Source organism: Monodelphis domestica, chromosome 5, assembly GCF_027887165.1.
Source record: "Monodelphis domestica isolate mMonDom1 chromosome 5, mMonDom1.pri, whole genome shotgun sequence".
Taxonomy (NCBI): Eukaryota; Metazoa; Chordata; class Mammalia; order Didelphimorphia; family Didelphidae; genus Monodelphis; species Monodelphis domestica.
In genome coordinates, this window is record NC_077231.1 from 102746960 (window position 1) to 102772197 (window position 25238).

General features: G+C 48.3%; 3 protein-coding genes across 3 annotated transcripts; 2 read left to right on the forward strand and 1 right to left on the reverse strand.

Moving 5' to 3' along the window:
- The first annotated feature begins 1387 nt into the window (after positions 1-1387).
- On the forward strand, positions 1388-16625 carry MIEF1 (mitochondrial elongation factor 1). The gene is made up of 6 exons (XM_001362267.4): positions 1388-1537; positions 2161-2338; positions 2457-2719; positions 3308-10548; positions 11626-14978; positions 15562-16625. The coding sequence occupies exons 1-4, from the start codon at positions 1388-1390 to the stop codon at positions 4112-4114; spliced, it is 1398 nt and encodes a 465-aa protein (XP_001362304.2). The 3' UTR covers positions 4115-10548; positions 11626-14978; positions 15562-16625.
- On the forward strand, positions 15657-16923 carry ATF4 (activating transcription factor 4). Its single transcript, XM_001366430.5, has 2 exons — positions 15657-15882; positions 16025-16923. Exons 1-2 carry the CDS (start codon positions 15657-15659, stop codon positions 16837-16839), a joined length of 1041 nt encoding a protein of 346 aa, XP_001366467.2. The 3' UTR covers positions 16840-16923.
- Positions 16924-19724: 2801 nt separating this feature from the next.
- RPS19BP1 (ribosomal protein S19 binding protein 1) lies at positions 19725-23270 on the reverse strand. The gene is made up of 4 exons (XM_007503162.2): positions 23148-23270; positions 22915-23010; positions 22304-22401; positions 19725-21484 (listed from the first exon to the last, which is right to left on the reverse strand). The coding sequence occupies exons 1-4, from the start codon at positions 23197-23199 to the stop codon at positions 21341-21343; spliced, it is 390 nt and encodes a 129-aa protein (XP_007503224.1). The 5' UTR covers positions 23200-23270; the 3' UTR covers positions 19725-21340.
- Between the last annotated feature and the right edge of the window lie 1968 nt (positions 23271-25238).

The following is a 25238-nucleotide window of genomic DNA, read 5'->3' on the forward strand; positions in this document are numbered from 1 at the left end:
GTTCTGATTTTTTTTGGATTTCCTCCTCATTCTCTTCTTTTCCTTGGGTACTTCCACCATAAAAGTTTTCAATAGTCACCTTTTTCCCTTTCTTCCTGGAGCCTTGATTTTGGGCCATGTGAGCCATCCCTTTGGTGGTTTTATTCCACTTTCTTTTTTGGTTTGAGGTCTGGGTGATGTGGGCGGGTTTTCTGTGAATTTAGGTTGCCTCAGACTAGTTCTTCCCAGCCTCCGAGGTTTCTTAGAGCGCTGGGCCCCTGGTCACAGCCAAACTGCACAGGTGTTCAGCTCCGCCCAGATAATCAGTGCAACCACCCTGAGTACAGCTCCGCGTCCCCGTGCTCAGAGCAGGATTCTCCCATGAAACCGCCCTGAGATGTTGTTTCCTGGCAGCCCCCAGATCCCAAGGACCCTGGAGTGCCCCCCCAGACAGAGACATTCCCCACTCACTCGCTGTCCCAGTGAGCGTTCCGGTAGCTCACTCTGGTTTGGTGGGGGAGGTGGGGGGGGGAAGGGTGGCTCAGTTCACGTTTCTGTGCAAGCTTTACCTCCTTCTTATTATAGTGTGGAAATGTTCAAACCCCACGTACCTTCGCCTCTTTGGGGTACTGGGGAGTCCTTCTGTTCCTCCAAAGGTGATTTTTATGCTCCTTAGATGTAGTCTATTTCGTTCGGTGCTGGGGAGAGGAAGCGTGTGGCGTCTAAATTGCAGCCATGTTTACCTGGAAGTCTATATGTTGTCTATTCTCATTTTTCTGACTGACATACTTATCTCTCAGAACAAAGACTTTGTAACTCAACAGCACCCATAACAGGAGTACCCAAAAATGGTTTTCAGCCTGTTTTGTCTTTTCCACATTTAAGTCCATATTACCCTTCTGTGCCAGTATAATGGGACAACTTTCTTTAAGAGAAATGGAGCCCAACGTAGCCATGCAGATTTTTTTGATGCAGCCAGGTAATTGGAATCAGCTGGACTGTCTGTCATGAGATGAGAGGATATTCATTGAGTTAAACTTCATATGAAGAAAGGGAGACCTTTTCTTTCTATCAGAAATGAGCTCATTCTTACTCCAACCCTCACCTTGCCAACTGTATCAAAAGGCCCAGTTATCTTCCTCTGGAGCAGCAGGGTGAGGAAAGCAGCTTGAGTTGGCTGGTACCCAGTGTAGTGCATTTGCCCATCCAGAAATTGAAGGACAGGCAGGAAGGAAACAGCTGGCTCCATGGGTTGGTGAAGGTATGAGGCATGATGTCAGAAGGGTGATGGGGTTAGTGTGAGCAGAAACAGCCTGGAGTTCTAGAGAGGTTGAGGACTTCACTGGTTAAGCTGTCACTCATTGGTAGCATTGTATATCTTCTTTTGTTCTTTTTTCCCAGGGGAGCAATGGCAGGTACTGGTGAGCGCCCGGGAAAAGGCAAGAAGGATGACAATGGCATTGGGACTGCAATTGATTTTGTGCTGTCCAATGCCCGCCTGGTGCTGGGGGTTGGTGGAGCAGCCATGCTAGGGATTGCCACCTTGGCTGTCAAAAGGGTGAGTGACTCTGGGTCCTTGGTAACATTGGGTGTAGGTGGCACATCTCTGAGAACCAGGAGACTGAAAAGAGCTAATGTCTGCAGAACGCAAACTTGGATCATGTCACTCCTTCCTACAGAGATTCAGATTCCTTTGCCTGGTTTTGGACTTCCTCCAAGCCCTGGAGCTGCTTGGCTTTCCCAAAGCTCACACACATTACTTCAGTGCCTTCTTTTCCTGAACCAATGGCCTTGAGTTCTCCTGCCTCCTATACCTAAATTCATGTTCTCTTTTTTCCTCTTGACCTGCTGAATTCTTCTCCATCCTGGGAAAGTATCTCTTTTGGAGATGGCTTCTCTGGGATCCCCCATGACACTTTTTTCAGAATCTTTCTAATGTGTAGGTATCCATTTTGGGGTTTTAATATACGTTTTGGCATGTTGGTGCTCCAGACTTATAAGTACAAGGAGGTGCCATGAGGAATCCTAGCTTTTCTCTACTTTGTATTTTCCCCCCTGCCCCTAGTGCTGAGCACACAGTAAGAATGTAGCAAATGTTCAGACAAGTAAGGAATGTTGAATGCTCTGATGAATGCCTGGTTGTCCACTCTTCTTCCTCCTGTCTTGGGGGTGGTGTTGTAGATGTATGATCGGGCCATCAGTGCTCCGAGCAGTCCTACCCGCCTGAGCCATTCAGGGAAAAGAAGTTGGGAGGAGCCAAGCTGGATGGGATCCTCCCGGCTACTGAAGCAGGACATGAAGAGCAATCTTAGCAGATCCCTGCAGACTCTGCCTACAGACCCCTCGGCCTTTGACACAGGTAAGAATCTTATTTCTATGGAACCCTCCATTTCCTGCCTCATGGGTCCCAAGGGTGGATCAAATGAGCCATCAGAGCCAGGGGTTCTCATGTGAATTTTTCTTGCTTTCCTTGGCAGATGGTTTCTGCTCCCCCAGACCCAAACCAGCCTCCAAGAGGGGCCAGGCAGACTTGAAGAAGTCCCGACTCCGCCTGTCTCTTCAGGAGAAGCTATTTGCTTACTACCGGACCCGGGCAGCTATCCCCCCTGGCGAGCAGGCCCGGGCCAAGCAGGCGGCAGTAGACATATGTGCTGAGCTTCGGAGCTTCCTCCGGGCCAAGCTGCCTGACATGCCACTGCGGGACATGTATCTGAGTGGCAGCCTTTATGATGACTTACAGGTAACGCACTTTTCACCAAGAACACAGCTGGACAGGAGCAGTTTCTGACCTTGACCTGTTTTCTCATAACATTGGTCATTCGGACTAAAGATGTTCCATGTTTGGGAGAGAACAGCGCCTTTTGCATCATAAACCCAACCCCTTTCAGGACAGATACCCTCTGCCCCAATTCCCTTTTATTCTCTTTTTCTCTTCTTAAATTTGGGACTTCCTTTTAAATCTGTTATCCTTTTAAATCAAGTTATTGAGGGCCTTATATGGATAGGTTCATGGTTAGGCCCTGAAAAAGCTACCAAAGGAAGAGATAGTTCTGTGTGCATGTGTGTGGATGGTGGGGATACCTGCTCTTTCCTGTATTTAGGTCAGGTGTATTTGCTTGGTGAGCAGAGCAGCAGCTCAGTGTGAAGGGTTGTAGCCTCGATCTCTCTCTGATGTATCCCCTTGAGTCTCCTCAGTGGCCATAACCAAGCATTCCACTGTAGTCAGCCACCCAGGGAAGAAGGAGGCAGCTCTGAGTAGGAGAGATTCAGTGGGGCTGGAGCAGTTTGGGGCATCAGCCCCATTTGACTTGGTGTCTTTTCTCCATAGGTTGTGACTGCTGATCACATTCAGCTCATCGTGCCTCTGGTCCTGGAGCAGAATCTGTGGTCCTGCATCCCCGGGGAGGACACGATCATGAACATCCCAGGCTTCTTCTTGGTCAGGCGGGAGAACCCAGAGTACTTTCCCCGGGGCAGCAGTTACTGGGACCGCTGTGTAGTTGGTGGTTACCTTTCGCCTAAGGCTGTGGCAGAGACATTTGAGAAAGTCGTAGCTGGCTCCATTAACTGGCCGGCCATTGGCTCCCTCTTGGACTACGTGATACGTCCAGCTCCACCCCCTGAGGCCTTGACCTTGGAAGTGCAGTATGAGCCACAACGGCGGCTTGTCATTGACTTTCTACCATCAGTGACCTTGGGGGACACCATCCTTGTGGCTCGGCCTCACCGGCTGGCTCAGTATGATAACCTATGGAGGCTGAGTCTGCGCCCCGCTGAAACTGCCCGCCTCCGTGCATTGGACCAGGGTGACTCGGGTTGTCGAGCTGTGTGCCTCAAGGTCCTCAAGGCCATATGCAAGTCGAGCCCAGCTTTGGGTCACCTCACTGCCAGTCAGCTCACTAACGTCATTCTCCACTTGGCCCAAGAGGAGCCTGACTGGTCTCAGGACATGCTAGCTGACCGCTTTTTGCAGGCCCTCAGGGCCTTGATTGGCTACTTGGAGGCTGGAGTCCTACCCAGTGCCCTGAACCCCAAGGTGAACCTATTTTCAGAGCTTACCCCTGGAGAAATAGATGAATTGGGGTACACCCTTTATTGCTCACTGTCTGAGCCAGAGGTCCTGTTGCAGACGTAATAGAGGGCAAAGCCAGCTGTGATGTGTATTAGGTGGTCAGGCCTTGGAGATTGTTGGAAACATTCTCTGGGCTCTGCTGCCGAGGCAGTGCCTCACTGGGTTCCTCGGTGCCTCCAGTCTTGCTGGTCATCAAGCCCAGGTCGATACCTGCCAACTAGAATGGCCTTTTCTTGCCCTGCCCTCCTTTTTTTCTGTCACTAAACACTGTGCCTCCCCCCTCCCCTTTTTTTTCACTGTCCTAGCAAGGCCAACTTCCATAAAGTGCAGCAGGAAAGGTGACTTCTGCTGCCCCACCAGGCCCTACTTTTAAAACACTCTGTGTCTTTTACTGTTGCTCCCTCTGCCCATCTAGCTCCTTTCCCTGGAGCACATCTGCTTGACCAAGATACTGTCTCATAAGTGAATGTTGCTCTGTAGCAATGAGTGAATATTTATGAAATGCATTTTGCATGGTGAGTGAATATCCAGGATCTGTGGGGGGGCTGCTGGGGCTGTCCCGAGAGCCATGTTCCTGTCTGTAAAGGCAAAAGACAGGCAGGCTCTTGGGGGTGGATGGGGGCCTACCCCACCTCCCACCTTCCTCATTTGGCCAGGGAAAGCTAAGATCAGGTAGATTGGGAAAGGTGGAGAGCATCTCAGATGGAAAGTTCTCTCTTCTGGGAGGGATGGCTCTGGAAATTGGGTTCCAGGTTCTCTTCTGTGGCTTTCTCTGAGAGGGTAGAGGAGGTACCCAGAGGAGGAGCCTGGAGGTACAGTGACCATCCTGCCTTGGTGCTCAGGAGGCTTGTGGTAGCCCTTCCTCTGTACCAGCCCCACGGCTGTCCAGCTCTGGAGTTGACTTTGACCAAGTGATTCAGGAGAGGAAGGAGGGTCATAGGCCCCTCAGGTATCGCACATTACTGAGGTTGCTGTGTTTTCCTAGCCACCCTGCTATAGCAATTAGCTGTGGTCAACAACAAGTGGTGGGTGTCTGGTGAGAGGCCAGAATGCTTGCTGATAGGGGCACCAAAAGAACCCCTCCTGGCTTCATGTTTGTGCTGTGTCCCCTTCTTAGCTTCTCATTTCAGCAGGGGCCAGGCCTGCCTTGAAGCTTCAGTACCCTTGGAAAAGGGAATTGGACTGTCAAAAGGATGCTTCAATCCTGCATCTGCCAGAGGCTGCTAGAACACGCACATCCCTTCCCTTTGTCCTGTGTCTGTCAGATAGCACCTGGGGAGAAATAAGGGCCTTGTAGGGGAAGATGGGGGTGAGGGGGGATCCTACTTTATTCCCCCTCTCCCCCCTTGTTCTTGTTGCCCGCTGTTAAAAATGCACTATTTATTGCAATGTAAAGTTGTCCTGGGAGGGAGGGAAGTGTTTAATACATATTGGCAATATGTCTTACTGTTGTGTGTTTCTTTTTCTGTTTGTGGTAAGGGGCTATCAATGGCCCTGTTGCTGGCCTTCTTATCCAGCATTTTGTATTCCCACCGCCAAATCTTAGTATTTTGCTTCTGCTTTCTCTACCTCCCCACTCAATGAGATTCGCTGTTCCCTGGATTTCAATGGTGAAACAGTCAGGAGACAGGAAACAGAAAGGAGACCAGATCCTCAGCTTCCAGGATTTCTAGGAGGAGACACCTATGTATTTCTCAGAGCCTGGGAAATGAAGTGGGAGAGGGGGGTTAATTTAGAGAATCCCTGCCTCTTCCTCTTCTTACTGTTGAGGGAGATTTGATGGGTTTGTGTCTGTCTATGGGATTCTGATTGCTCATAGAACATGCCTTCAGGAAGGAGACTGGGAAGGTCTGCCCAACAAAAGTGTTTTAAAATCTGCAATTTCTCTAGCTTGCTCTCCAAACCTCCTATACATTAGCTCCTTACCGTGGAATATGGAGCTTAAAAAAAAAAAGTAACCATATATCTCAGAGGGGAAAAGTGAATTGAATTAGGAAGAATTATTCCAGAATAGCTTCAAATTCAAACAGGCTGATCTTGCCACACTATGAGGAGATGGAGCAGTCCATAGAATCAGAAAGTATGAGAGGTATTAGGTAGCTTAGTGGATTGAGAGCCAGGCCTAGAGATGGATTCAAATCTGGATTAGATACTGCCTACCTGTGTGACCCTGGGCAAGTCACTTAACTCCATTGCCTGGTCCTTACTACTCTTTTGCCTTGGAACCAATACTTTGATTCTAAGGTGGAATGCAAGGATTAAAACAAAAAAATGGCCCTAGTTTATGGCTCCTTTGGACACAAACCTTAACTGATGCAAAGGATGGGCAGCAGAATTCCAACTTTTTGGGGGAGAGATGAGGTGCTCTCATCTCTTTGCTCATTGATCTACACAAACATCAGATCCTGAAAAAGTCTTTACTGGCATAAACACCTCCTTTTAAAAGTATCAGAAACCAAATTGGTCATTGAGGTTTTGGGATTCTTATTCCCCCAACAAATTGGGATTTCCCCCCCAATCCCTATGTTTAATTGGGGTATTTTTATTATTAAAGGAAAGAAGTGACTGATGTTTTTTTTTAAGTCCAGGCTCCTACCCAGCCATTCCCTGGCCTGGCTCCTTTTTGATATTTTTGTTGCTGCTTCTTTTGAAAGGGCAAAGATGGAATGGAACCTAGTGAGTAAGCCAGTGCCTACTATGGGCATTAGGGGAGGACTGAAGGGAGAGACCTGTGTTGGAGGCTCCCTCACTCCTTCCTTTGAGGCTGTAGACTTGGCCCTGAACTTGGCTGGATAGTCTCTACCCTTTCTGACCTAGGAGCCAAAATTGGGAGCAGGATGTATCAGGCCAGGCTTCCCCAGCTTGGAGCATCTTCCCATCACTGCTGTGCTGTGTGGTTATGAGCTTAGTGGTGATAGCTGACCAAAGGCCTGGGAGTGCAGGGATTGGGGGTGGGATTATCTTGTTCCCTCTCTGTGAAAGCTGGTTTGTTCTTGGACTTGCAGGGGTTCTGACCAAGCTCCCAAGCTGCCCTTTGCTATGTGTGTTGTCCTTGATCCACATGCATTCTGAGCTGGACCACAGATGGCCTGGGCAGGCTTTGAGGGTGGGACTGGGTGCTTGGGTTCTGTGTTCTGGTCAGTTCTGCTGAACTCCAGATCCAGGCAGCCTGCCCAGGACAAGCACCGGGACAACCTTCCTGCTGTCTTTTTCTCCTCTAAGACATCGAAGCCAAGGAGTCCGTGACTTAAAAGAGTGGGAACATAAAACAATAATAATAATAAAAAAAAAACCTTTGCACCAGCTTTGGCTTCTGTGTTTGGTGTGGATAAAATTTTCTTTCCAAGGACTGGGCTGTTTGTTTGGAGGCTGCTGGTTAGGGTGGTGTGGGCCTTCCCTTTCACCCCAGAGGAGTTAGAGATACTTCACTGAAGCCTCCAAGACTAGGCAGGTGATGTTGGGCTCACCTTAGTCTTGTGCTTTGCATTTTAAAAATGGGCGTGAAGACAAAGGCTGGAAGTAGAGGAATTAAAGGAGAGAAGCCTTTACTTAACCATTTATAGTGATCATTTTTCTCCTGGATTATTCTAGGGCTTTCATGGTAACTCACAAAGATCACATGCTTTCTGTGGTTCCTGTTCCCAAAGTGGGCATGGGCTTTCATGTTTCAGGGTCTTTGTGTGTCCACACACAGAATGATTTTTCTCTGCCGCTATGTTATTTATTTTAGCCACCCAACCCCCCCTAAAAACAGCAGCACCTTTTTTCCCCATAGTCAGGAATAGCACTGGGCACCATGTCTTGGTCTAGATCAGGACCGGATTAGAGGAGCACTCTTGAGGCAATTGGTGACTTATTGCTGGCTTTTTATAGACAATAAACCACTGTATTGTTAATGTAGACATGACTTTCTACCAAAAGGGTTCTTAGGCCATTAGGGAACCCAAAGCACTGGGCCTTTCAGAAGTTTAAGAAAAAAGTCCTTGCACTTAGGCTTAATCTAACAGTCTGCTGTGGAGATACTAAAACCTGTTTGAAAGGATGATGCTATCAAGCTATCTTGGATCACTTTGAGGAGAAAAAGAATTCTCAGTCTTGGACAATGGGAAGAATTAGGTAAGCCTTCTTGTAAGGCTTCTGGGTCACCCCAGAACTGAACTTTAAGGGGAAAAGGTTCTGAAAAGCAGAGAAAATGGTGGCATGCTTTCCCAAGCATGGGTGTTGGGGGTGACTCCCCTCCTCCCTCCATGTGCAGAGATAGGGCACATGATGGATTGGGATATAGCCAAAGTAAAATTTTTTGGCAATATTGCCTGCATCAGAAGGATGTCATTGTCAAAATGGACTGGTCACTCAGATATAAGTCTGGAGCATCTCTGATGCCAGGATCAAGGATCTGAAATTTAAAGAAGCCAGCAGCCAGAGAAGATTGCTTCATTTGTAAAAAAGAAGAGTTGGACCTAATTTGGGGATCTTTGTTAAGTCCTGGACCTCTTAGGCTGTCCAAGCTTCTGGATGAAACTTTTTGGAATTTTTTTTTTAACTTCTGTCTTAAAATCAATACTATATATTAGTCTAAAAGCAGAAGAGCAGTAAGGGCTAGGCAATAGGGGTTGTGACTTGTCCAGGATCACACAGCTAGAAATTACTTGAGGCCAGATTTGAACTCTTGATCTATCATCTCTAGGCCTGGGTCAATCCACTAAACCACCTAGCTGCCCTCCAGAATCATTTTGAAGAGCACAGAATAATCCATAGGACTACAGAGCAAATCAGATATATTAAACTATCAGAACACAACATTCCTGGACCCCAAGTTCAGAGCTCTTAGAGGAAGTCATGAAGGTACTTTCTGGCTATCCAAGAAGAGAGGAAAATTTCTGATTTGTTGGTCTGGATTGTCTGGGTATAGAGATATAGGAAAGAGGAAAGTCATAGGACAAACCCTGCTGCAGGTTGTCAACAGCTTTGTACCCGCTTTCTCAACTGGGTGGCCTTGGAGACATGAAAGAGTTTAGTTACTTTCCCAGTCACTCAAAAGCCAATATTTCAGAAGTGGAACTTGAACCCAAGGCCCAGTTCACTGGAAGCTCACTTGGCGATTAGACCAGCTGTTGGCTATTTTTTTTTATACCTCAAGTTAATGCAGGAGCAAGAAAGCAGTCATTAAATGTTTACTATATGCCATTTGCTGGGGATGCAAAGGAATGGGAGAATAGGCCTTTCAGGAGCTCCTGCTAATTGGGAAAACAGCTGCAGAGCAGATGGGAAAGGCCCCCAAATTTTAGGGGATCTGATAGCATGATGCAAACCCCCAAGAACCTTAGAGGGTACTAACAGGCTAAATGAGGGTGCCTGGGAGGGTCTGGGGAATGTAGAGGCAGAGGCTGGGCAGATAGTATAGCCCAGAGGATCATAGGTGCTTTGGTACAACAAGTGACAAGGTCCAATGATCCTCTCAGTGGAGGGACTCTGAATTGGTCCCTCCCAGTACTTCCAAGCAGTCTAAGCTGCCTCTGTCAGGTGCTGACATCAGGGAAGAAATGGGAAAGTCATGGTCTTGGCAGCTTGGGAACAAAAGAAATTTAGAGATGTAGAAGCCTTTTCAGGAACTTTTTTGGGTAAAGGCTTTGAGCATGCCTTTTGCATCTTTTACCATTTCTAAGACCTATTTTCTCTCTCTTTTTTTTTTAACTCACACCTGTCTTAGTATCAGTTCTAATACAGAAGAGCAGCAAGGGCTGCTAGCTAATCAGGGGTAAGTGACTTGGCTAGGTTTACACAGGAAGTGTCTGAGGTCAGATTTGAACCCAGATCTTCCTGACTCCAAAGCCTGGCACTCTATCCACTGTGCTACCTATCTGCCCCTCCTCCCCTTTCCCCTTGGGAGAGTTGCCCACATCCACCGTCCTGACAATGGCTGCTCCATTTATCTGAGCCTGAAAGCTTTGGGTTTTATGTTCTATCTCTAGCAATAAGGCACCCTGTCCAGGCTGTTTGGGAAATGGATTTGCTGACCATGTTCTTGTGTTCAAAATGGACCCCATTTCAGAATCATGTTTTTAACATGCATAAAATACACAGGATTACAAAGAAAAAGGAATTTTTCTGAAATATAGTTGCTATTTTTTAACAAGAAAGTTCGTGCACCTTAGGTTAAGACCACTCCTGTTCCCTTGTTGTCTAGATGTCAGAAGCAGGACCTGAACACAGGCTTCAAAGTTCCAAGGCCAGCCTTTTCAATTCAGAGAGATGCTCTGACATTCCAAGCCCCTCTGTGGAGTAAAATGATCAGTACAAATTCGTATAGTGCTATACAGACTAAGCCTTCCATTCTGATGGCTCCCAGCAGCATGGAGAAGACCCTCTGTGACTGGAGGCCTTCCTAGGGAAGTGTGAGTTCTGATAGGTTCTACCAAGCTGGTAGGGTTTCACGTTGGCCCTAGAAATGGCCAAGAACCATGAAGTTTGGAGACTAGCAGCAGGTTGGTTTGCTGGTGAGTTTTCTTTTTTATTGGCAATTCACTCATGGAAGATTATTAATATTGTTGGAGCTAGAAAGAACCTTAGAGGTAGTCTAGTCCAATATTCCTTTTCTTTCTGGTCCTTCCCCATATACCCCCCTCCTGACTTTTAGCTAGGCTCTGAGAAGGCTTACCTAAAGTCCCCTATTGCCGTAAAGGCACAGTCAAGACTAGAATCACTTTTCTGGAGTCCTAGTCTATTAAGGCATAGAAAAAAAAAAAGTATTAAGATGGGGAGAACTTTAAATCAGAGATCCTATGATGGGGCCAAGGAGCCTCAGGTCCTAGGGGAAGTAAGGGTAATAAAAATGGAGGGAGGTAGGGGAAGAAGTAATTATCTCTTGCAGATGTGATGTGATAGGATTAACCAATTTAAGTATGCCATTTTCTCTTTTTTAAAAACACTTTAATATGTTTTATTTCCCCCATATCTCTTTTCTCCTCTTCCAAGAGCTACCTATAGAGAATAAATTTTTTTTCAGACAAAAAAAAAGGAAAAAAAACTGATCAATACAGAGAAAAAAATCAGATCATATATAGTGTGCCACAGCTGTAAACCCACCACCACCACCGCTCATAGAGTTCATTTTCTGTCTGAATAAGCTGAATCCAACCCGAGTTTTTATTTATAAAGAGCAAACCATTCAGATCACAGATTTGGGAACCTCAGCTAGACTAATGGGCTCATTTTACATCTAAGGGAATGGAGGTCCAGAGAATGAATTGATGTGGCTAGGCCAGGATTTGAACTGTGATACTCTTCTGTATCATATGGTTTCCTAGATGGAAGTTGGTTTGTAGGTTTTAGAGCTAGAAGAGAACTGGCTCCTCATTCCTTACTGGGATATTCAGGGCCCACACTAGTGGACAGAGGAGCAAACTGAGTCCTAGAGATCAAGGATTTAGGGCTAGCAGGGACTAAAGAGGTTATTTGGTCACCCTCTTAGACCCTTGTGAAGGGCACACTGTTAGCAGCAAGTTTGGGATCTGAAACCAACTCCTGGCACCAAACCAAGTTCTCTCTGCTATTCCATTTTGCCTCTTAACTAGTGGAAGAATGGATATCTGAACCTGGGTTGTTGGATTCATGGAATTTCAGAATGCAAAGAGACCTTAGAGATCAGCTGGGGCTTCTAAGGAATGAAGTGATGGCTCTAGGTCCTGGAGAGTAATGGCAAAGCAGATATCAAAGTCCAAGGTGAGTTCCCACCCTACCTGTACCACTTCTGACCTTGGGCAAGTCCTGTCCACTCTCTACTCCTCTAGTTTCTTAATCTGTTCAGATAGACCTGTAGACTCTAGGGAGATGAACATGACATGTTTTTAGCAAAGTTTGAAGATTTTTATAGAAGAGATGGGTCTGGGAATTCAGGTTTGCCTTCTATTTTTCTGTTGACATAATATCTATTTTTCTCTTGTTCATAATATCCTTGGGGACAAGATGGAGAGAGATAAGGGGTAAGACAATAACTGGAAGATTTGGAAATGGATGCCTGATAAGTCAAATTAGAGGTTGGTAGCTTGCTGGTAGAATGTCCTCAGGCCTTTTTTTAGGCCCCACAGTGATTATTTATATCACTGACCTGGATAATAGGTAGCAATGTTTAACAGAATTGCAGATGGGAAAGCTGGGAGTGAACTGACAGGCAGAAGGACAGAATCTAAGTCCCCAAAGATCACCACAGCCTCCCATGGTGGGCCAATTCTAGTGAAATGGGATCAGAGTGAAGGGCTTACATTTGGACAGCTGCACAGGACAGGATGGGGGAGGCAGGGCCCAGGCAGTTGCTGTGAAAACAATCTGGGCAACTTAGTGAGCGTGAGTCAACAATAAATCATGGCAGCCTTTAAAAAGCTCATGTAAACTGAGTGCATTCATTAAAGGAGGCACTATGTTCAGGACCAGGGAAAGGATTGTCTTGCTGTCTTCCCTTCTGACAAGTCTATTTCTAGGTGGCCCAGTTCTTTTTTTTAAGAAGAGCCTTTGGCAAACTGGATTATAGGCAGAGGAGAGTGACCAGGATGCTGAGATGACTGAGGAACAGGCCAAACCAAGATCAGTTGGTGGAAGCAGGGAGTATTTAGCCTGAAGAAAAGACGCAGGAGGGTTAGAGTAGAGGAAGGAAAAAGGAGGGGACGTGATTCTATTTAATGGGTTTTCCTATGGAGGAGAGACCAGATTTATCACATCACAGAAGTTACAACTAGGGGTCATGAATGGATTGTTGGTAGGCTCATTTTTCTGCTCAATTTGAAAGAAAAACCTTGTGAAAATCCCAGAATCACAATCTCCCAGTTTGTTGTTGTTCGGTCTGGCTCTTTGTGACCTCATTTGGGATTTCCTTAGCAAAGGTCCTGGAGTGGTTTGCCATTTCCTTCTCAAACCTTGTTTTATGGATGAGAAACTGAGGCAAAGTTAAGTGACTTGTCCAGGGTCTCACAGCTGGGAAATGTCTGAGGCTGGATTTGAACTAAAGGTGAGTCTTCCTGACTCCAGGCCTGGCACTCTATCTACCTAGCAACTCTCAGAGTTGGAAGGAACCACCTATGGCCATATAATCCAAGCCAGCCCTAAACAGGAAGCCTCCTTACAAGACATGACCAAGTGGGCAACCTTGTCCATCCTTTTCTGTCTCCCCACTATTAGTCTGGGAGCTCCTGAGAGCCTGGTCTTTTTTTGCCTTTCTTTAATTATTGGTGGTGGTTAATCAATGCTTGTTGACTGTATCCACTTCAGCATCTCTACTTTTGAGTAGGAGGTTTTGGTGAAGTTTCCATTGGCCTCATGTCCGGTTACTCTCAGTTCTGCCCAAGAGCCATCATCTGAGATCTCCTAAAACAGGCCAAGAACACACTTAGTTGGATTCCTCCTGAGCTTGCTCTTCTTGACCTCAAGCCCTTTGATGCTCCTCCTGGGACACCATCATTTTGGATGCGCTCTCTCAAAAACTGGGGGGTAGGGCCCAGTAGGACCACTCTTTCCCTTTTATTTACACCCAACTTACCTACACCCTAGGAGTGAACTGGCATTTTTAAAATAACCGTTATTTTCTCTCTTTGTATCAACACTGTGTATTGGTTCCAGGCCAGGAGAGCCGTAAGGGCCAGGCAATGGGAATTAAGTGACTTACCCAGGGTCCCACCGATAGGAAGTTCCCGAGGCCAAATTGGAACCCAGGATGGCCTATCTCTAGCCCTGGCTCTCCATACAATGAACAAACTATGAATGAATTGGTTTTGCCTCCCTCAGTCACAGAGGGGTTCCCCAACCCTCCCTCCCTGGATAGTATTGGGTTTGCTGTCTAGCCAAGGATCCTCCAGCTGGATGGTCCCTGAAGAGTCAAGTGAACGCCTTGACACTGATCTCTTCAATTTCACTGTATCTATTTCAGTCCACGTGATTCATCAATTTTTCCAATAAGTGAAAAAGAGCCCCGTGGGGCATCGGTCTTCGGTCTAGAAGGGTCGAAGCGGGGAATGGGTAAACGGTCAACCAGGCTCGGAAGATGGGGAGCTGCGGGAGAAGAACCCTGGATCTGTAAAATCACGACCAGGACACGGTGGGGGACGGCGGGGAATTGGGGGTGGGGTGGCATTTGTAGGCCACTTGCCGCGACCCTCGCCTACGCTGCTGAGCGCTGAACCGTAGGGACCATCTCGACAACCTTCAGGTTCTTGCCCAATAAGAGATTGAGCTAGGCGTGAGTCATCAGTTGGAGCCAATCAGCACTGTCCTCTTGCCCTAGCCCTGCCTCTAACGCAGTCTCGCGAGATTTTCGCGTTTCCTCGAGACATCACATTGACGCAAACCGTCCCAGGATAAAAGAGATTTTACTGCTCTGCCTCCCTCGCCCTTCCTGGCCCCTCCCTTGTTCCCGGATATGGGAGTGACACGAAATTTAGATCCCTCCGCGAAAAGGGAGTAAAGTTGTATAAAAATAGTCCCTGCCATTCCACCCTTTTCCGGGAGATTTTTCCAAGGCAATCGCCTCCTTCGTTTCGTTGATAACCAGAAATCGTGCTCGGAGCTCAATGAAGACAATAGAATGGAAATGAATACGGCACCTCGTTTTGGGGCGGGGAGGTCACGTGATCTGGGTGGAAAGATGCTTGACGCCTGCGGAGGAATACCGCGTCACGTATGGCGCGCACTATAAGAAGCTCGCTTCAGGCGTTGCGGCCGCCATTTTCATTTCTGCTGTATTTGGAGGATAATCTCTTTTGTTGCGTTCGTTGCCGCCCTCTCCCGCCCCGAGTTCGGCTCGCCTTAGTCCACCCCCCTCCCCCGGCGCCCGCCATGGCGTTCTAAAGGCGGCAGCGACCGCGGCAGCATTGGCCCTTGCAGCGGCGGCGGCAGCAGCTCCGGGCTCTGCAGCGGCAAACTCTAGCGGCGAAGCCATGGCGTAAGTAGAGGAGGGGTGGTAGCGATGCGGGGGGAGGACCCCAGGCCTTTATACGCCCAGGCGTTTAGTAATCGCTTGTGTTTACGTGTTAGGCCGTTTTCTGGGCTCAGCAAACAATGCAGAGGGGAGCAATGACTCGCTGCTTATGTTCTATGATAGAGGATATTTGTCTTGTATGGTCTAGAAACTCTGGAGAGATCAAAGGTCCCTAGCTTGTTCTGAAAATATCCTGGTGGGGCAGCACTTTTGTAGAAGGCTAGCCGGGCCGGGTCGGGCGCATTGCCCACGCTCAACGTGGCAGAAAAGGAAGTAGATAAAATGGCGGACGCTATAGTGTGGGGGTTGGGGACGCGAAGGGGCCGCGGTGGCCTCGGAATGAGTCATCCCCTTCGGGCCCCCTGCGGGCGGGGCGTCGGCCCCGATCCTTATATGGGCATGAGAAGGAAGAGAAAGAGGAAAAGAGAGCCTTAGCCCCGGGCCCGGCCCCAGTTCGGCCATTAAAGCTTGCTTTCCTGATATAAATCCAATATGGGGAGAAATGGGGGATGGAAAGAAAGGACTCACGCCCCAGGATTTCTTGCAGGTTTTTCACGGCATTCAGCAGCAGCATTGCTGTCATCCAAGAAAAAGACACCCAAGACTACTCTGCCTTCCTGAAACCGACAAAAGTCCGACAACATGACCGAGATGAGCTTCCTCAACAGCGACTTGTTGTGGGGGGATTTGTTGTCCCCCTTCAACCAGTCGGGTTTGGGGGCTGAGGAAAGCCTGAGCCCCTTAGATGACTACCTGGAGGAGGCCAAGCCCTTCAAATCGCATGGGTTCTCCAGCGACAAGGCTAAGGCAGCCTCTTCTGATTGGCTGGCTGTGGACAGTTTAGTTACTGCCACAGACTTTGGCAAGGGTAAGAAATAGGGGGTTTTTCGGGGAAAATTTTGGGGGGGAGGGGTCAAGGCCATTGTCCTTAAAGTGGGTCATTGGGGAAATGGATAGTGATTGATAATTCTAGCCCAGGATGTTTGGTGACAAAGTTATTTGTCTTGCAGAGGATGCCTTCTCAGGCATGGATTGGATGGTGGAGAAAATGGATCTGAAGGAGTTTGACTTTGATGCCCTCTTGGGTATGGATGACCTAGAATCCAGCTGCTCTGAGCTTATGGCCACGTTGGAAGGCTCTTGTGATCTATTCGACCCCCTGGCAACTAATGATAAAGAGACCCCATTAACAGAAAATTCAATTGGCCAATTCCCAGAAACTTCACTTGAAGCTGATCATGTTGCCCCCCTCCCCTTCCATCAGTCTTTTCCCCTTTCTCTAAGGCCCCTGACCTCCACTCCAGACCATTCTTTTAGTTTAGAACTAGGTAGTGAAGTGGATGTCTTGGAAGGAGACAGAAACCCAGAACTTGGTTATGTGATGATGCCCAAGGGTATCAAAGAAGAAGAAGCTCCTTCAGATAATGATAGTGGAATTGGAATCTGTACGAGCCCAGAGTCCTATCTCAGTTCTCCCCAGCACAGCCCCTCCACTTCCATGGGCTCTCCTAATGAGAGTCAGCTCTGCTCAGATCCCATCTTTCTCTCTGCCCACCCCAAGCCATATGACCGCCCCCTTGAGGACAAAAAAGAGAAAAAGGTAGATAAAAAGCTAAAGAAAATGGAGCAGAATAAGACTGCTGCCACCCGTTATAGACAGAAGAAGAGGGCAGAACAGGAGGCGTTATCTGGGGAGTGCAGAGAACTAGAACAGAAGAATGAGGCTCTGAAGGAGAAGGCAGATGCCCTAAGCAAGGAAATCCAGTATTTGAAGGACTTGATAGAAGAGGTCCGTAAGGCTAAGGAGAAGAGGAAAAATTCTTAAGTTGATGGGTAGTCAGATTCTTTTGTTTTTGTGTGTATATAGGTGTCTTGTGCTGTTAGTTCAATAAATTATTTTGTAGTAAAAGTGTGTGCATGTTTCATAAGGCCCGTAGGGCCAAATTGTAAAACTTGCTTTCCCCAAAAGAACAGCAAATGCTTTTTGTGAATCTCCTTCCATCATGGGGAGTGACTGGGCATAAGACTTCTGGTTTAATAGGAATGTATCACCTGCCTGCAAGGAGCAAATAGCCCCAGCACAAGAGTGGAGCATCTGGAAGGCTTTACAGGTTTGTGGTAAAGTAAAGCTCTAAAAGTAGCAAATGAGGAATTAGTATACATAACAGGTGGTATGCAAATGTGTAGAGACAAAATTCAGTCAAATCTGAAAACCATGTGCTTTTTAAGGGCAATAAGAATTTAGAAAAGCTTTTCTTGTGGAACCACACATTTCTGCCTTTGACCCTTTGTGTAATGTTCTTACAAAAAACACTTAACCTGTCAACCTACCCCAATATGCATCAGGCTCCACCCATGGTTTTTGAAGCCTGTGGTAATTGCCGCCTTTCACCTACATCTTTGGGTGGTAAGAGTGACTTGTAATTTCCTTCAACTCATTTTGCAGATGAAACCCAAGGTAGGAAGATGAATTCCTGATTACAGACTTGGAACCTGGTTGCCCTAAAACCTAGTCATAGAAAACATCTGCAGGAGCCTATTCTCTGGAAGTCGGCTTTTCTCCCTGATAGCTTTTCTGAATCGGGGGAGAAGGGAATTTGAGAATCCTGTGATGGCTGCTGTCAAAAACATTGGTTTTAAGAGACCTAAGACTTAGAATGAGATGAAGCTGTTGAGAAATGGTGAGGCTTTTTGAAAACCGTAATCTGCACTCTTTGGTGCAGTTATAGGATGCAATGGAGCTTAAACTTTTATAAAACAACTAAACTAAGAAGTGAAGTGGGTGAAGGGAGTCAGGAGGTGGGAGTTGAGGGTGGATGGGATGAGAGCCTACTGACCTAATCCCAGTGGAAACATGCTCCATTCTTGACAGGGAGAGAAGCTTTTGATGGGAAAGGGCAGAAGGCAATAGAATAGGGAGGACTGATGGTCAGAAATAGGAATGTCCATTAGTGAAGAGAGCACTCTGCTGCCCTGATGAATTTCATCCCCAGGCCTTGAAGGAACAGGCAGAAGGGTCTGTTGGTGAAGTAGACAAACTAGGGAATGAAGTACAAGAGATGAAAGGGAGGAAGGGAAAATGTTCTAGTGGTCCAAAAAGGGAAAAGGATGATGGGGAATTACTTTGGCCTCAAGGATGGAAAAAGGACAATGGCTGCTGATTATCAAGAAAGGGCGAATTTAAACTAGGAATTAGAGCTTTTTTTTTCTTTCTTTAAACTGATTCACCAAATCGGAGGCCAATCACAGGGAGATCTGGTGTGGAATTATCCTAGGTTTTAGCAAAATTTGGTAAGATGGAGAGGTCTGGGCTTAAATGAGAATATTATTCAATAGATTTAGAACTGAGTGAATGGCTAAATCAAGACTAGCAGTCATTGGAGGCAGCTGGGTGGTTCAGTAGATTGAGAGCCAGGCCCAGAGGCAGGAGGTCCTGGATTCAAATGTGGCTTCCGACACTTCCTACCTGTGTGACCCTGGGAAAGTCACTTAACCCCCATTGCCCAGCCTTTACCTCTCTTCTGCCTTGGAGGCAATGTGAAGTATTGATTGTAAGATGGAAGGGGAGGGTTTAAAAAAAAAAGTAGCAGTCAGTAGTTCAAAGCTTACAACTGAAACCTGGTCTCCAGTGTAGCACCCCTCAGGGATCTGGGCACCCTGGGCCTGGTTCCATTTAACATTTTTAGCCAAGATTTGAATATACATGATGGTATTATTCTTACCAGATGGGCAAGTAATAAGCGCTGGAAGTGCTAATACTTTGCAATTAAGCCTCTCCCCATTCCCTACCCACCCTTCACAAAGGCTAGAACATTGGGCTGAATTTAACAGTGGGGAGGCATGATCTGATAGTATTGTCTAAAAAAAAGAGCCAAGGAGATTTTACTGGTTAAGTTCAATGAATCGACCAGAAGACAGGTATGTGTAGCCTGGAGAACACTTGGGCACGAGGGCAGGGGCAGACAAAAAGCCAGCAATCTTCATCAATGGGAAAGGGATTACTTTTCCTGGTTTGGCCCCAGAGGGTCAGAATCAGGAGACAAATTTAGGCTTGACATCAGAAAAAGCTTTCCTATAATCAGCTGTTCAGAGATGGAACAGGCCATCTTGGGGAGAGACCTCCCCTTCTCACTCCTAGTGACTGTAATTGTAGGGATTACTTTTCAGATATGGTCTAGATGGCCTTTTCAGGGTTCCCTTCCCACTTGAACACTCCGCCTCTGGGAATGAGGACCCAAAAGTGAAATGAACAGGAGGCAGCAGATTTTGACTTGGGCCCAAGTTTTCCAATTCCCCGAGAACCTCAAATGTCCAAGGGCTAACTCCAACTAGCAAGAATTGGGCAGACTCCAAAATCCAGCAACAGGGAAACCCATTTGCCTAGCTTCCAATTTCTCTGAATTGGATCCAAGCTACAGTGTGCTCTTTCCATTCAGGATGAACGTTCATCCTGGGGGAACCCTGACAGTTCCCAGAAGCAGCCTCTCAGGGAAGACAACCCTCCAGGGGACTTGGAGAAGTTAAACTTGTATTTCCTGGAACACTTTGCCTTCCAAGGATCTTGGAGGGATAACCTCTGGACCTCAGGATGGTCAGCTTATACTGAAATTGCTTTAAATTCAGATTACTCTTTCATTTTAACATTACTTCCATTTCCTAATGCTAGACCCTGGCATCCCTTCCCATTGAGCCAGTTCTTATAGTCAAGAAAACAAGAGGAAATGATTTTATTCAGCAAAACAGAACTGAACCACTTTGGACAGCATCTGAGATGTTTGGCAATTGCACCCCTCACCTCTGCTAGAGGGAGGGAGCATAGTCAGCAGGCAGGGAAGAGGGAGATTTAGTCCCTCCTTCTAGCTCTCACTGGAAAGAGGGCAAAGGGCAGGTGGAGGAAATGGCAGTGACTCTCAAGCATTTAAGTGCTTACTATGTGCCAAAGAATGTCTATGGATTGGGGGGGGGGGGGGTCACAAATGTTAAACTGAAGGAGTCTGCTCTCCCCAGGAGCTGACTATTGGGGGAAGACACCACATAAGTTTCTGACAGAGCTCCCCCAAGGGGAACTGTAGTAGTCGGAAATCACTGGCTGGGAGCAGGAGTCAGCCCAAGTCCCCTTTGATGCCAGCATCCCATGATTCTAACCTTGGAGGCTACTCCACTGGGAGAGGCCTTACCCCAGGGTCTGAGGGGCCTCACTTCCCTTTGTGCCCAAGGATCCTATCTAGGGTGGCTCCAAAGCTAGAGCTCAGAGATCCCAGCCTCCACAGCAGGCTTTTATTTTTTTTTTAAACCCTTACCTTCCATCTTAGAATCAATACTGTGTATTGGTTCCAAGGCAGAAGAGTGGTAAGGGCTAGGCCATGGGAGTTAGGTGACTTGCTCAGTCAAACAGCTGGGAAATGTCTGAGGCCAGATTTGAAACCAGGACCTCCCATCTCTAGGCCTGGCTCTCATCTACTGAGCTACCCAGCTGCCCCCATCATGGCAGGCTTTGCAACCATACTGCTCGATTTATCCACATTGACTGGCAGAAGAGGAGGGCAAAATTAGCCCCATTCTTCTGACTCCAGTGACTCCGTAGGAGCTTTCTGAACTGTGGACCAGCTGTCAGAGAAAGGCTCTCATCTTGGCCTTTCTGGAGGTGCTCTTTGGCAGGCAAGGCAGAGTATGGCCCAAGAGGAGAGAAAAGTGAAGGGCCTTTGTTTTGAGCTTTAGAGGAAGTAGGAGAGCAGGAAGCTGAGCGTGGGAGGGGGCTCAGCACCCCAGCAGAGGCCTGTTGTTACCAAAAGGTTCCTTTCCCTCAGATCTCATGCCCTTGTCTGTATGGAGGGTAGCCTCAAGCTTCCAACAGCCCAGACCCCAGGCTCCCCCATATGACTCCATGGTTGCAAGCCCCCCTCCTTCTGTTACCCTCCCTAGGGGGCCTCTCTAGGGTGGGAAGGTGCCCCAGGCTGAGATGAGGCTCACTGGAATCCCAAACAGGGAAGTTTTCATTTTTATTTATGGGGCAGAGCAGTCCCCAGGCCCTGGTCCAACCTACCCCTTCTGTGTGGGGGCAGCAGTGCCCTCTGGTGGCTGAGTCTCAAACAGCAGTCCTAAGGGTGGGGACTCCTGAAGCTGGGAGTGGGGAGAAGGGAGCCAGGCCCTCCCCTCTACCTGCCACAGTCCCTCAGGTTCTCAAGTCTCTTGGCCCCAGGGACTGCCTTGTTCTGAACCAGGAGACTTGGTCTAAGACCAGACTCGCTCTCCTTGTCTCCATATGTCGGCTTCTTCCCAGGGAGTGAAGACCACACCAGTCCAGACTTGGGGCTCCTTCCTCTCCATCACTTTGTTCCGGAACTCCCAAAATATTCCTCCTGGAACTTCTGGAAATCTTCCTCAGTGAACACAGTGCCCTGGGACTTCTCCTTCTCTGGCTTAGTGGCTGGTCGGTCCCTGGCTTTCCTGCCTCGGTTTTGGAGAAGGATCTGTGGGTGGCAGAGGCCAGAAGTCACTAGAGGAGGGGGAGGCAGACAGAGGCCCCCCAAGGAGGGGAGAGGTTGGGCTTGGCTAGAGTGAGTGGGTTAGATGAAGAAGGTTGGGAAGGAGAGCCGGTGTCTCAGTCCATATCTGACCTGATCCTTCTCCAAAGGACCCCTGCTTTGCCCCTAATGACAAGGCACCTGGGACTTGGGGGTCACAAAGGTCTAAAAGCTGAAGAGGGGAGTTTAAATCCTCAGGTCTGCCTCTAGGAAAACCAGAGAGCCTCTCCTCATCCAGAAGAATTCCTCCACTCCAATTTACCTGAGAAATGAGAGCTTTGGACTAGGCCATCTCCAAGCTCTCTCTGACTCTGAACCCACAATCTAGTCTTTGCCTTGTAGCCCTTGGGGAAGGGAAGCTCAGCTACCTCCCAGGGCACCCCAGCATGCTCTGGTCCAGATTAGGAGGTCTCTCCTTCCTTCCTTTGGTTCTCTCATATATTCCCTCCCCTGGTCAGGGCTCCTATGGCCAAGCAGACAAGGTTGTGCCCCCCCCCCTCCCCCCTGCCGCCCAGTTGAGCCTTTTCTTCTTTCTCTAGGGCCCCTCCAGGTGGAATTAGGTGAATGAGAAGATGAACTACCTGCCATCTAGACTGATGGGACAAGCTCTTGATGCTTCCTGCCTTGGGGATGGTGACAAAAAGCTGAGACTGGTATCACCTGAAACTAGTCCTAGATGACCCCAAGAGTAGAAGTTTCTCCCTCTCCCAGGCCAGAAGAATCCCAGGCAATAAGACAAGGGGGTGGATCTGCAGCAGCCCTGACCTTTGAGGTGACCTTTGGGTCTGCAGCCACCCGTTTCTGCTTCATGAATCTCAGGTTCTCCAGCAGGTGGTCCTGATTCTGTCGCTTCTGGAACTCCTCTAAGTGGAGGCAAAAGAGTAGTTAGAAACAAACCCACAACCATACCAATTTGATTTCTGGGATGATGCAAAGGAAGGGGAGTTCCACGGCTGGGGTTCAAATCCAGCCTCCAACACGTATGTGACCTTGGGCAAGTCCCAGGTCTGATTCCTTGTGGACTCTTGCTATAGCCTCCTCCTTGGCTTCCTCTGGGACCAGCCCCACATCCAGCCTAATGTGGTTCAAGTGAACAAGGGCAGCCAAAGGGGGAGGGGAGCCTCCATCTCTACTTCTTTACAGGGCCCTGTACACATTTGGCGCCTAATAAATGCCTGCTAACCTCGGAGTCCATACCAGATAAAGGGGGAGCCCCGCTGGGCGCTCTGAGCAAGGGATTCTGTTCTGGGAGCTGGAAGCGGAAAGGGAGGACGCTCCTGGAGGTGGGAATGGCTGGTGCAAAGGCTCGGGGAAGGAAGAGACAGGAGCAGTGGGGGCGCCACCCCCCCCCCCACCCCCCCGCTCCAGCATCTTACCCAGAGCCGACTTGGTGACCTTCCCTTTGACCGTGGCTCCGTTCTTCCTGGGAGGCCGTTTCCCCGGGGGCCGCTTCTGGGGTCCAGCCCTGGAGCCTGGGAGAGGGAGGGGGCACTGTCAGGGCCGGGCTCCGGGGTTCCTCCCTCCCAGCCCATTCCGCTGACCTGCAAACAGAGGCCTTAGTCCCCCCTCCCCCCGCAGCGTATTCGTCGATCCCCTCCCTTAGCCTTACCGGTAGGCTCTCCAAGGAGCTCCAGGCCTTTGCGCAGGAGCGAAGCCGACATGCTGCAGCTGTCGCTCACGAGTTCCGCCCCACCACTTCCGCTTGGAGCCCGCTTCTAAAGAGTCCGGCCGGAAGCTCGAGCTTCCGGGAAAGTTCTGGGAAGGCAGTCACCGGGTGCTCTTTAAGACGCATGCGCAGAGAACTATCGGAGTTAGTCCTTTCAGTCGCTTCTGACTCCTCCAGACTGCGTTTTGTATGTTCTTGGCGGACTCTGGAAGGATTTGCCATTTCCTTCTCCTGCTCATGTGACAGATTAGGAAACTGAGGCAAACAGGGTCACACAGCTAATAAACGTCTGAGGTCAGATTTAAACCCAGGCCTTCCTGATTCCATCCACTGTGTCCCGAATTGCCCCAGGATAATGAAAGGGTGGAAGGAAGGAGTGGGTTGCCAAGAGCTATAGATAACTTCGAGAGAGGATACAGGAATCCAAGGGGAAACAGGCCCATATAGGGAAAATTACTTGTCCAAAGTCACACAGCCACTACCAGGCAGAGGTTGGATTCAAACATTGTCCAGCCTCCTGTCATTGCATCAATTCAACCCTAACTTGTCCAGATTCTTCTTGTCCTTCCAGGCCATTCACTTGTCTCTTCTACCAAAGGGACTGACATTCACCTTGAAGAGAGCTGGCTCAGGGCCTCCTTCTCTCTCCCTGCTCCTTAACAATCTGCTCCTCGGGGCTCTGCATCCTAACGTGCACAACCCCTAAATTCAGCTTTAATCTCTCCTCTCAAGTCTTATTCTTGGCTCACAGAAGACACTTAATGAATGTTAATTGACTGCTTGATTGAATTACAGAAATGCAGAGATTTGAAGGACCTCAGGAGCCATCTAGCCTACCCATACTCCCCTACAAATGGACATCTGGAGCTCATCCTCTTCCCCCCAGTCCTAGCCCATCTCTTTACTGCCCCGGTCTGGTTGAGGGAGCCCCCATCTTTCAGATTCCTGACCTGGGGTCACCTCTTCAGGGCCATCCCTAACTCTTCCCCTCTTCTCACATTCTGGGAGTGGCCACATTTCCTTCTGTGCATATTCTCATCTATCCCTTAGTCTCTCCCAATTTAACCAAGACACCATTGTAATACGCTTAAAAAAAAGAACTCTAAACCCTCACCTTCTGTCTTAGAATCAATAGTTTGTATAGGTTCCACAGGGAAGGCTCGACGTAGGAAGTAGACCTCCTGTATCTGTGTGATGGGGACAACAGTAGGCCTCCCTCCCAGGCTGTTGTGAAGATGAAATCATATTTGTGAAGTGCTTTGCAAATAATAAATTGCAATTATGATTATTACGATTAATCCAGGATGCCCGGTGGGCACATGTGAGGCCCCAGACCACTAGATGGCACTGCAGGGCTAGTTTTCCTTATCACCAGGGCAGGGAGTGAGTCTTCAGATTTCACTGATTTTCACTAAACCTGAACAGATTCCTTCACCTTGGGCTGGTGAGGCAGAGAAAGGGGGTAAAATAGGACATGAGAGTTAGTGTGATGAGGTGGTTAGGGCCCTGGGCCTGGAGTCAGGAGGATCTGGGTGTGAATCCTGCCTCAGACAGGAGGGAGGGAGCCCTTTGATCTCCAGGGACTGCAAAGTGTGTGTGTGTGTGTGTGTGTGTGTGTGTGTGTGTGTGTGTGTGTGTGTGTGTGTGAGGGTGAGGATAGGGCACAGCTCTGGGAGCTCCTCCTTCCCCTCCTCAGGGCCAGTCTCTCCTCCATCTCTCTTTCCCAGTCTGGTACCAATAACCCTGGAGGTCACTGGGATATTGGAAGTTTTAATCCAGGCTACAGTGAAGCATCTAAATCATCCTTCAAGGATTGCCAAGCACTGATGCTCCTAACAGCAATGTGCCCTATCTTATTTATTCTTACCAGGACTATTTTATTGTTTTTCACCCAATTATACATAGAAAAAAAATTTGACATTTGTTTTCTGATATTTTGTAACACAAATTCTATCCCTCCCTTCCCTTTCCCCTCTGAGATTCTCCCCATTTTATAGATGAGGAACCTGAGGCAGGGAGAAGTGAAGTGCCTTG

Excerpts from the sequence above, each read along its gene's own strand:
- MIEF1 (XM_001362267.4), top strand. The coding sequence starts at position 1,388 with ATGGCAGGTACTGGTGAGCGCCCGGGAAAAGGCAAGAAGGATGACAAT. Across the intron at positions 2,339-2,456 it reads CCCCTCGGCCTTTGACACAG|ATGGTTTCTGCTCCCCCAGA; the intron begins GTAAGAATCTTA and ends TTTCCTTGGCAG. Across the intron at positions 2,720-3,307 it reads GCCTTTATGATGACTTACAG|GTTGTGACTGCTGATCACAT; the intron begins GTAACGCACTTT and ends TTTTCTCCATAG.
- ATF4 (XM_001366430.5), top strand. The coding sequence starts at position 15,657 with ATGACCGAGATGAGCTTCCTCAACAGCGACTTGTTGTGGGGGGATTTG. Across the intron at positions 15,883-16,024 it reads TGCCACAGACTTTGGCAAGG|AGGATGCCTTCTCAGGCATG; the intron begins GTAAGAAATAGG and ends TTTGTCTTGCAG.
- RPS19BP1 (XM_007503162.2), bottom strand. The coding sequence starts at position 23,199 with ATGTCGGCTTCGCTCCTGCGCAAAGGCCTGGAGCTCCTTGGAGAGCCT. Across the intron at positions 22,402-22,914 it reads GGTCACCAAGTCGGCTCTGG|AGGAGTTCCAGAAGCGACAG; the intron begins GTAAGATGCTGG and ends GCCTCCACTTAG. Across the intron at positions 21,485-22,303 it reads ACCCAAAGGTCACCTCAAAG|ATCCTTCTCCAAAACCGAGG; the intron begins GTCAGGGCTGCT and ends TGCCACCCACAG.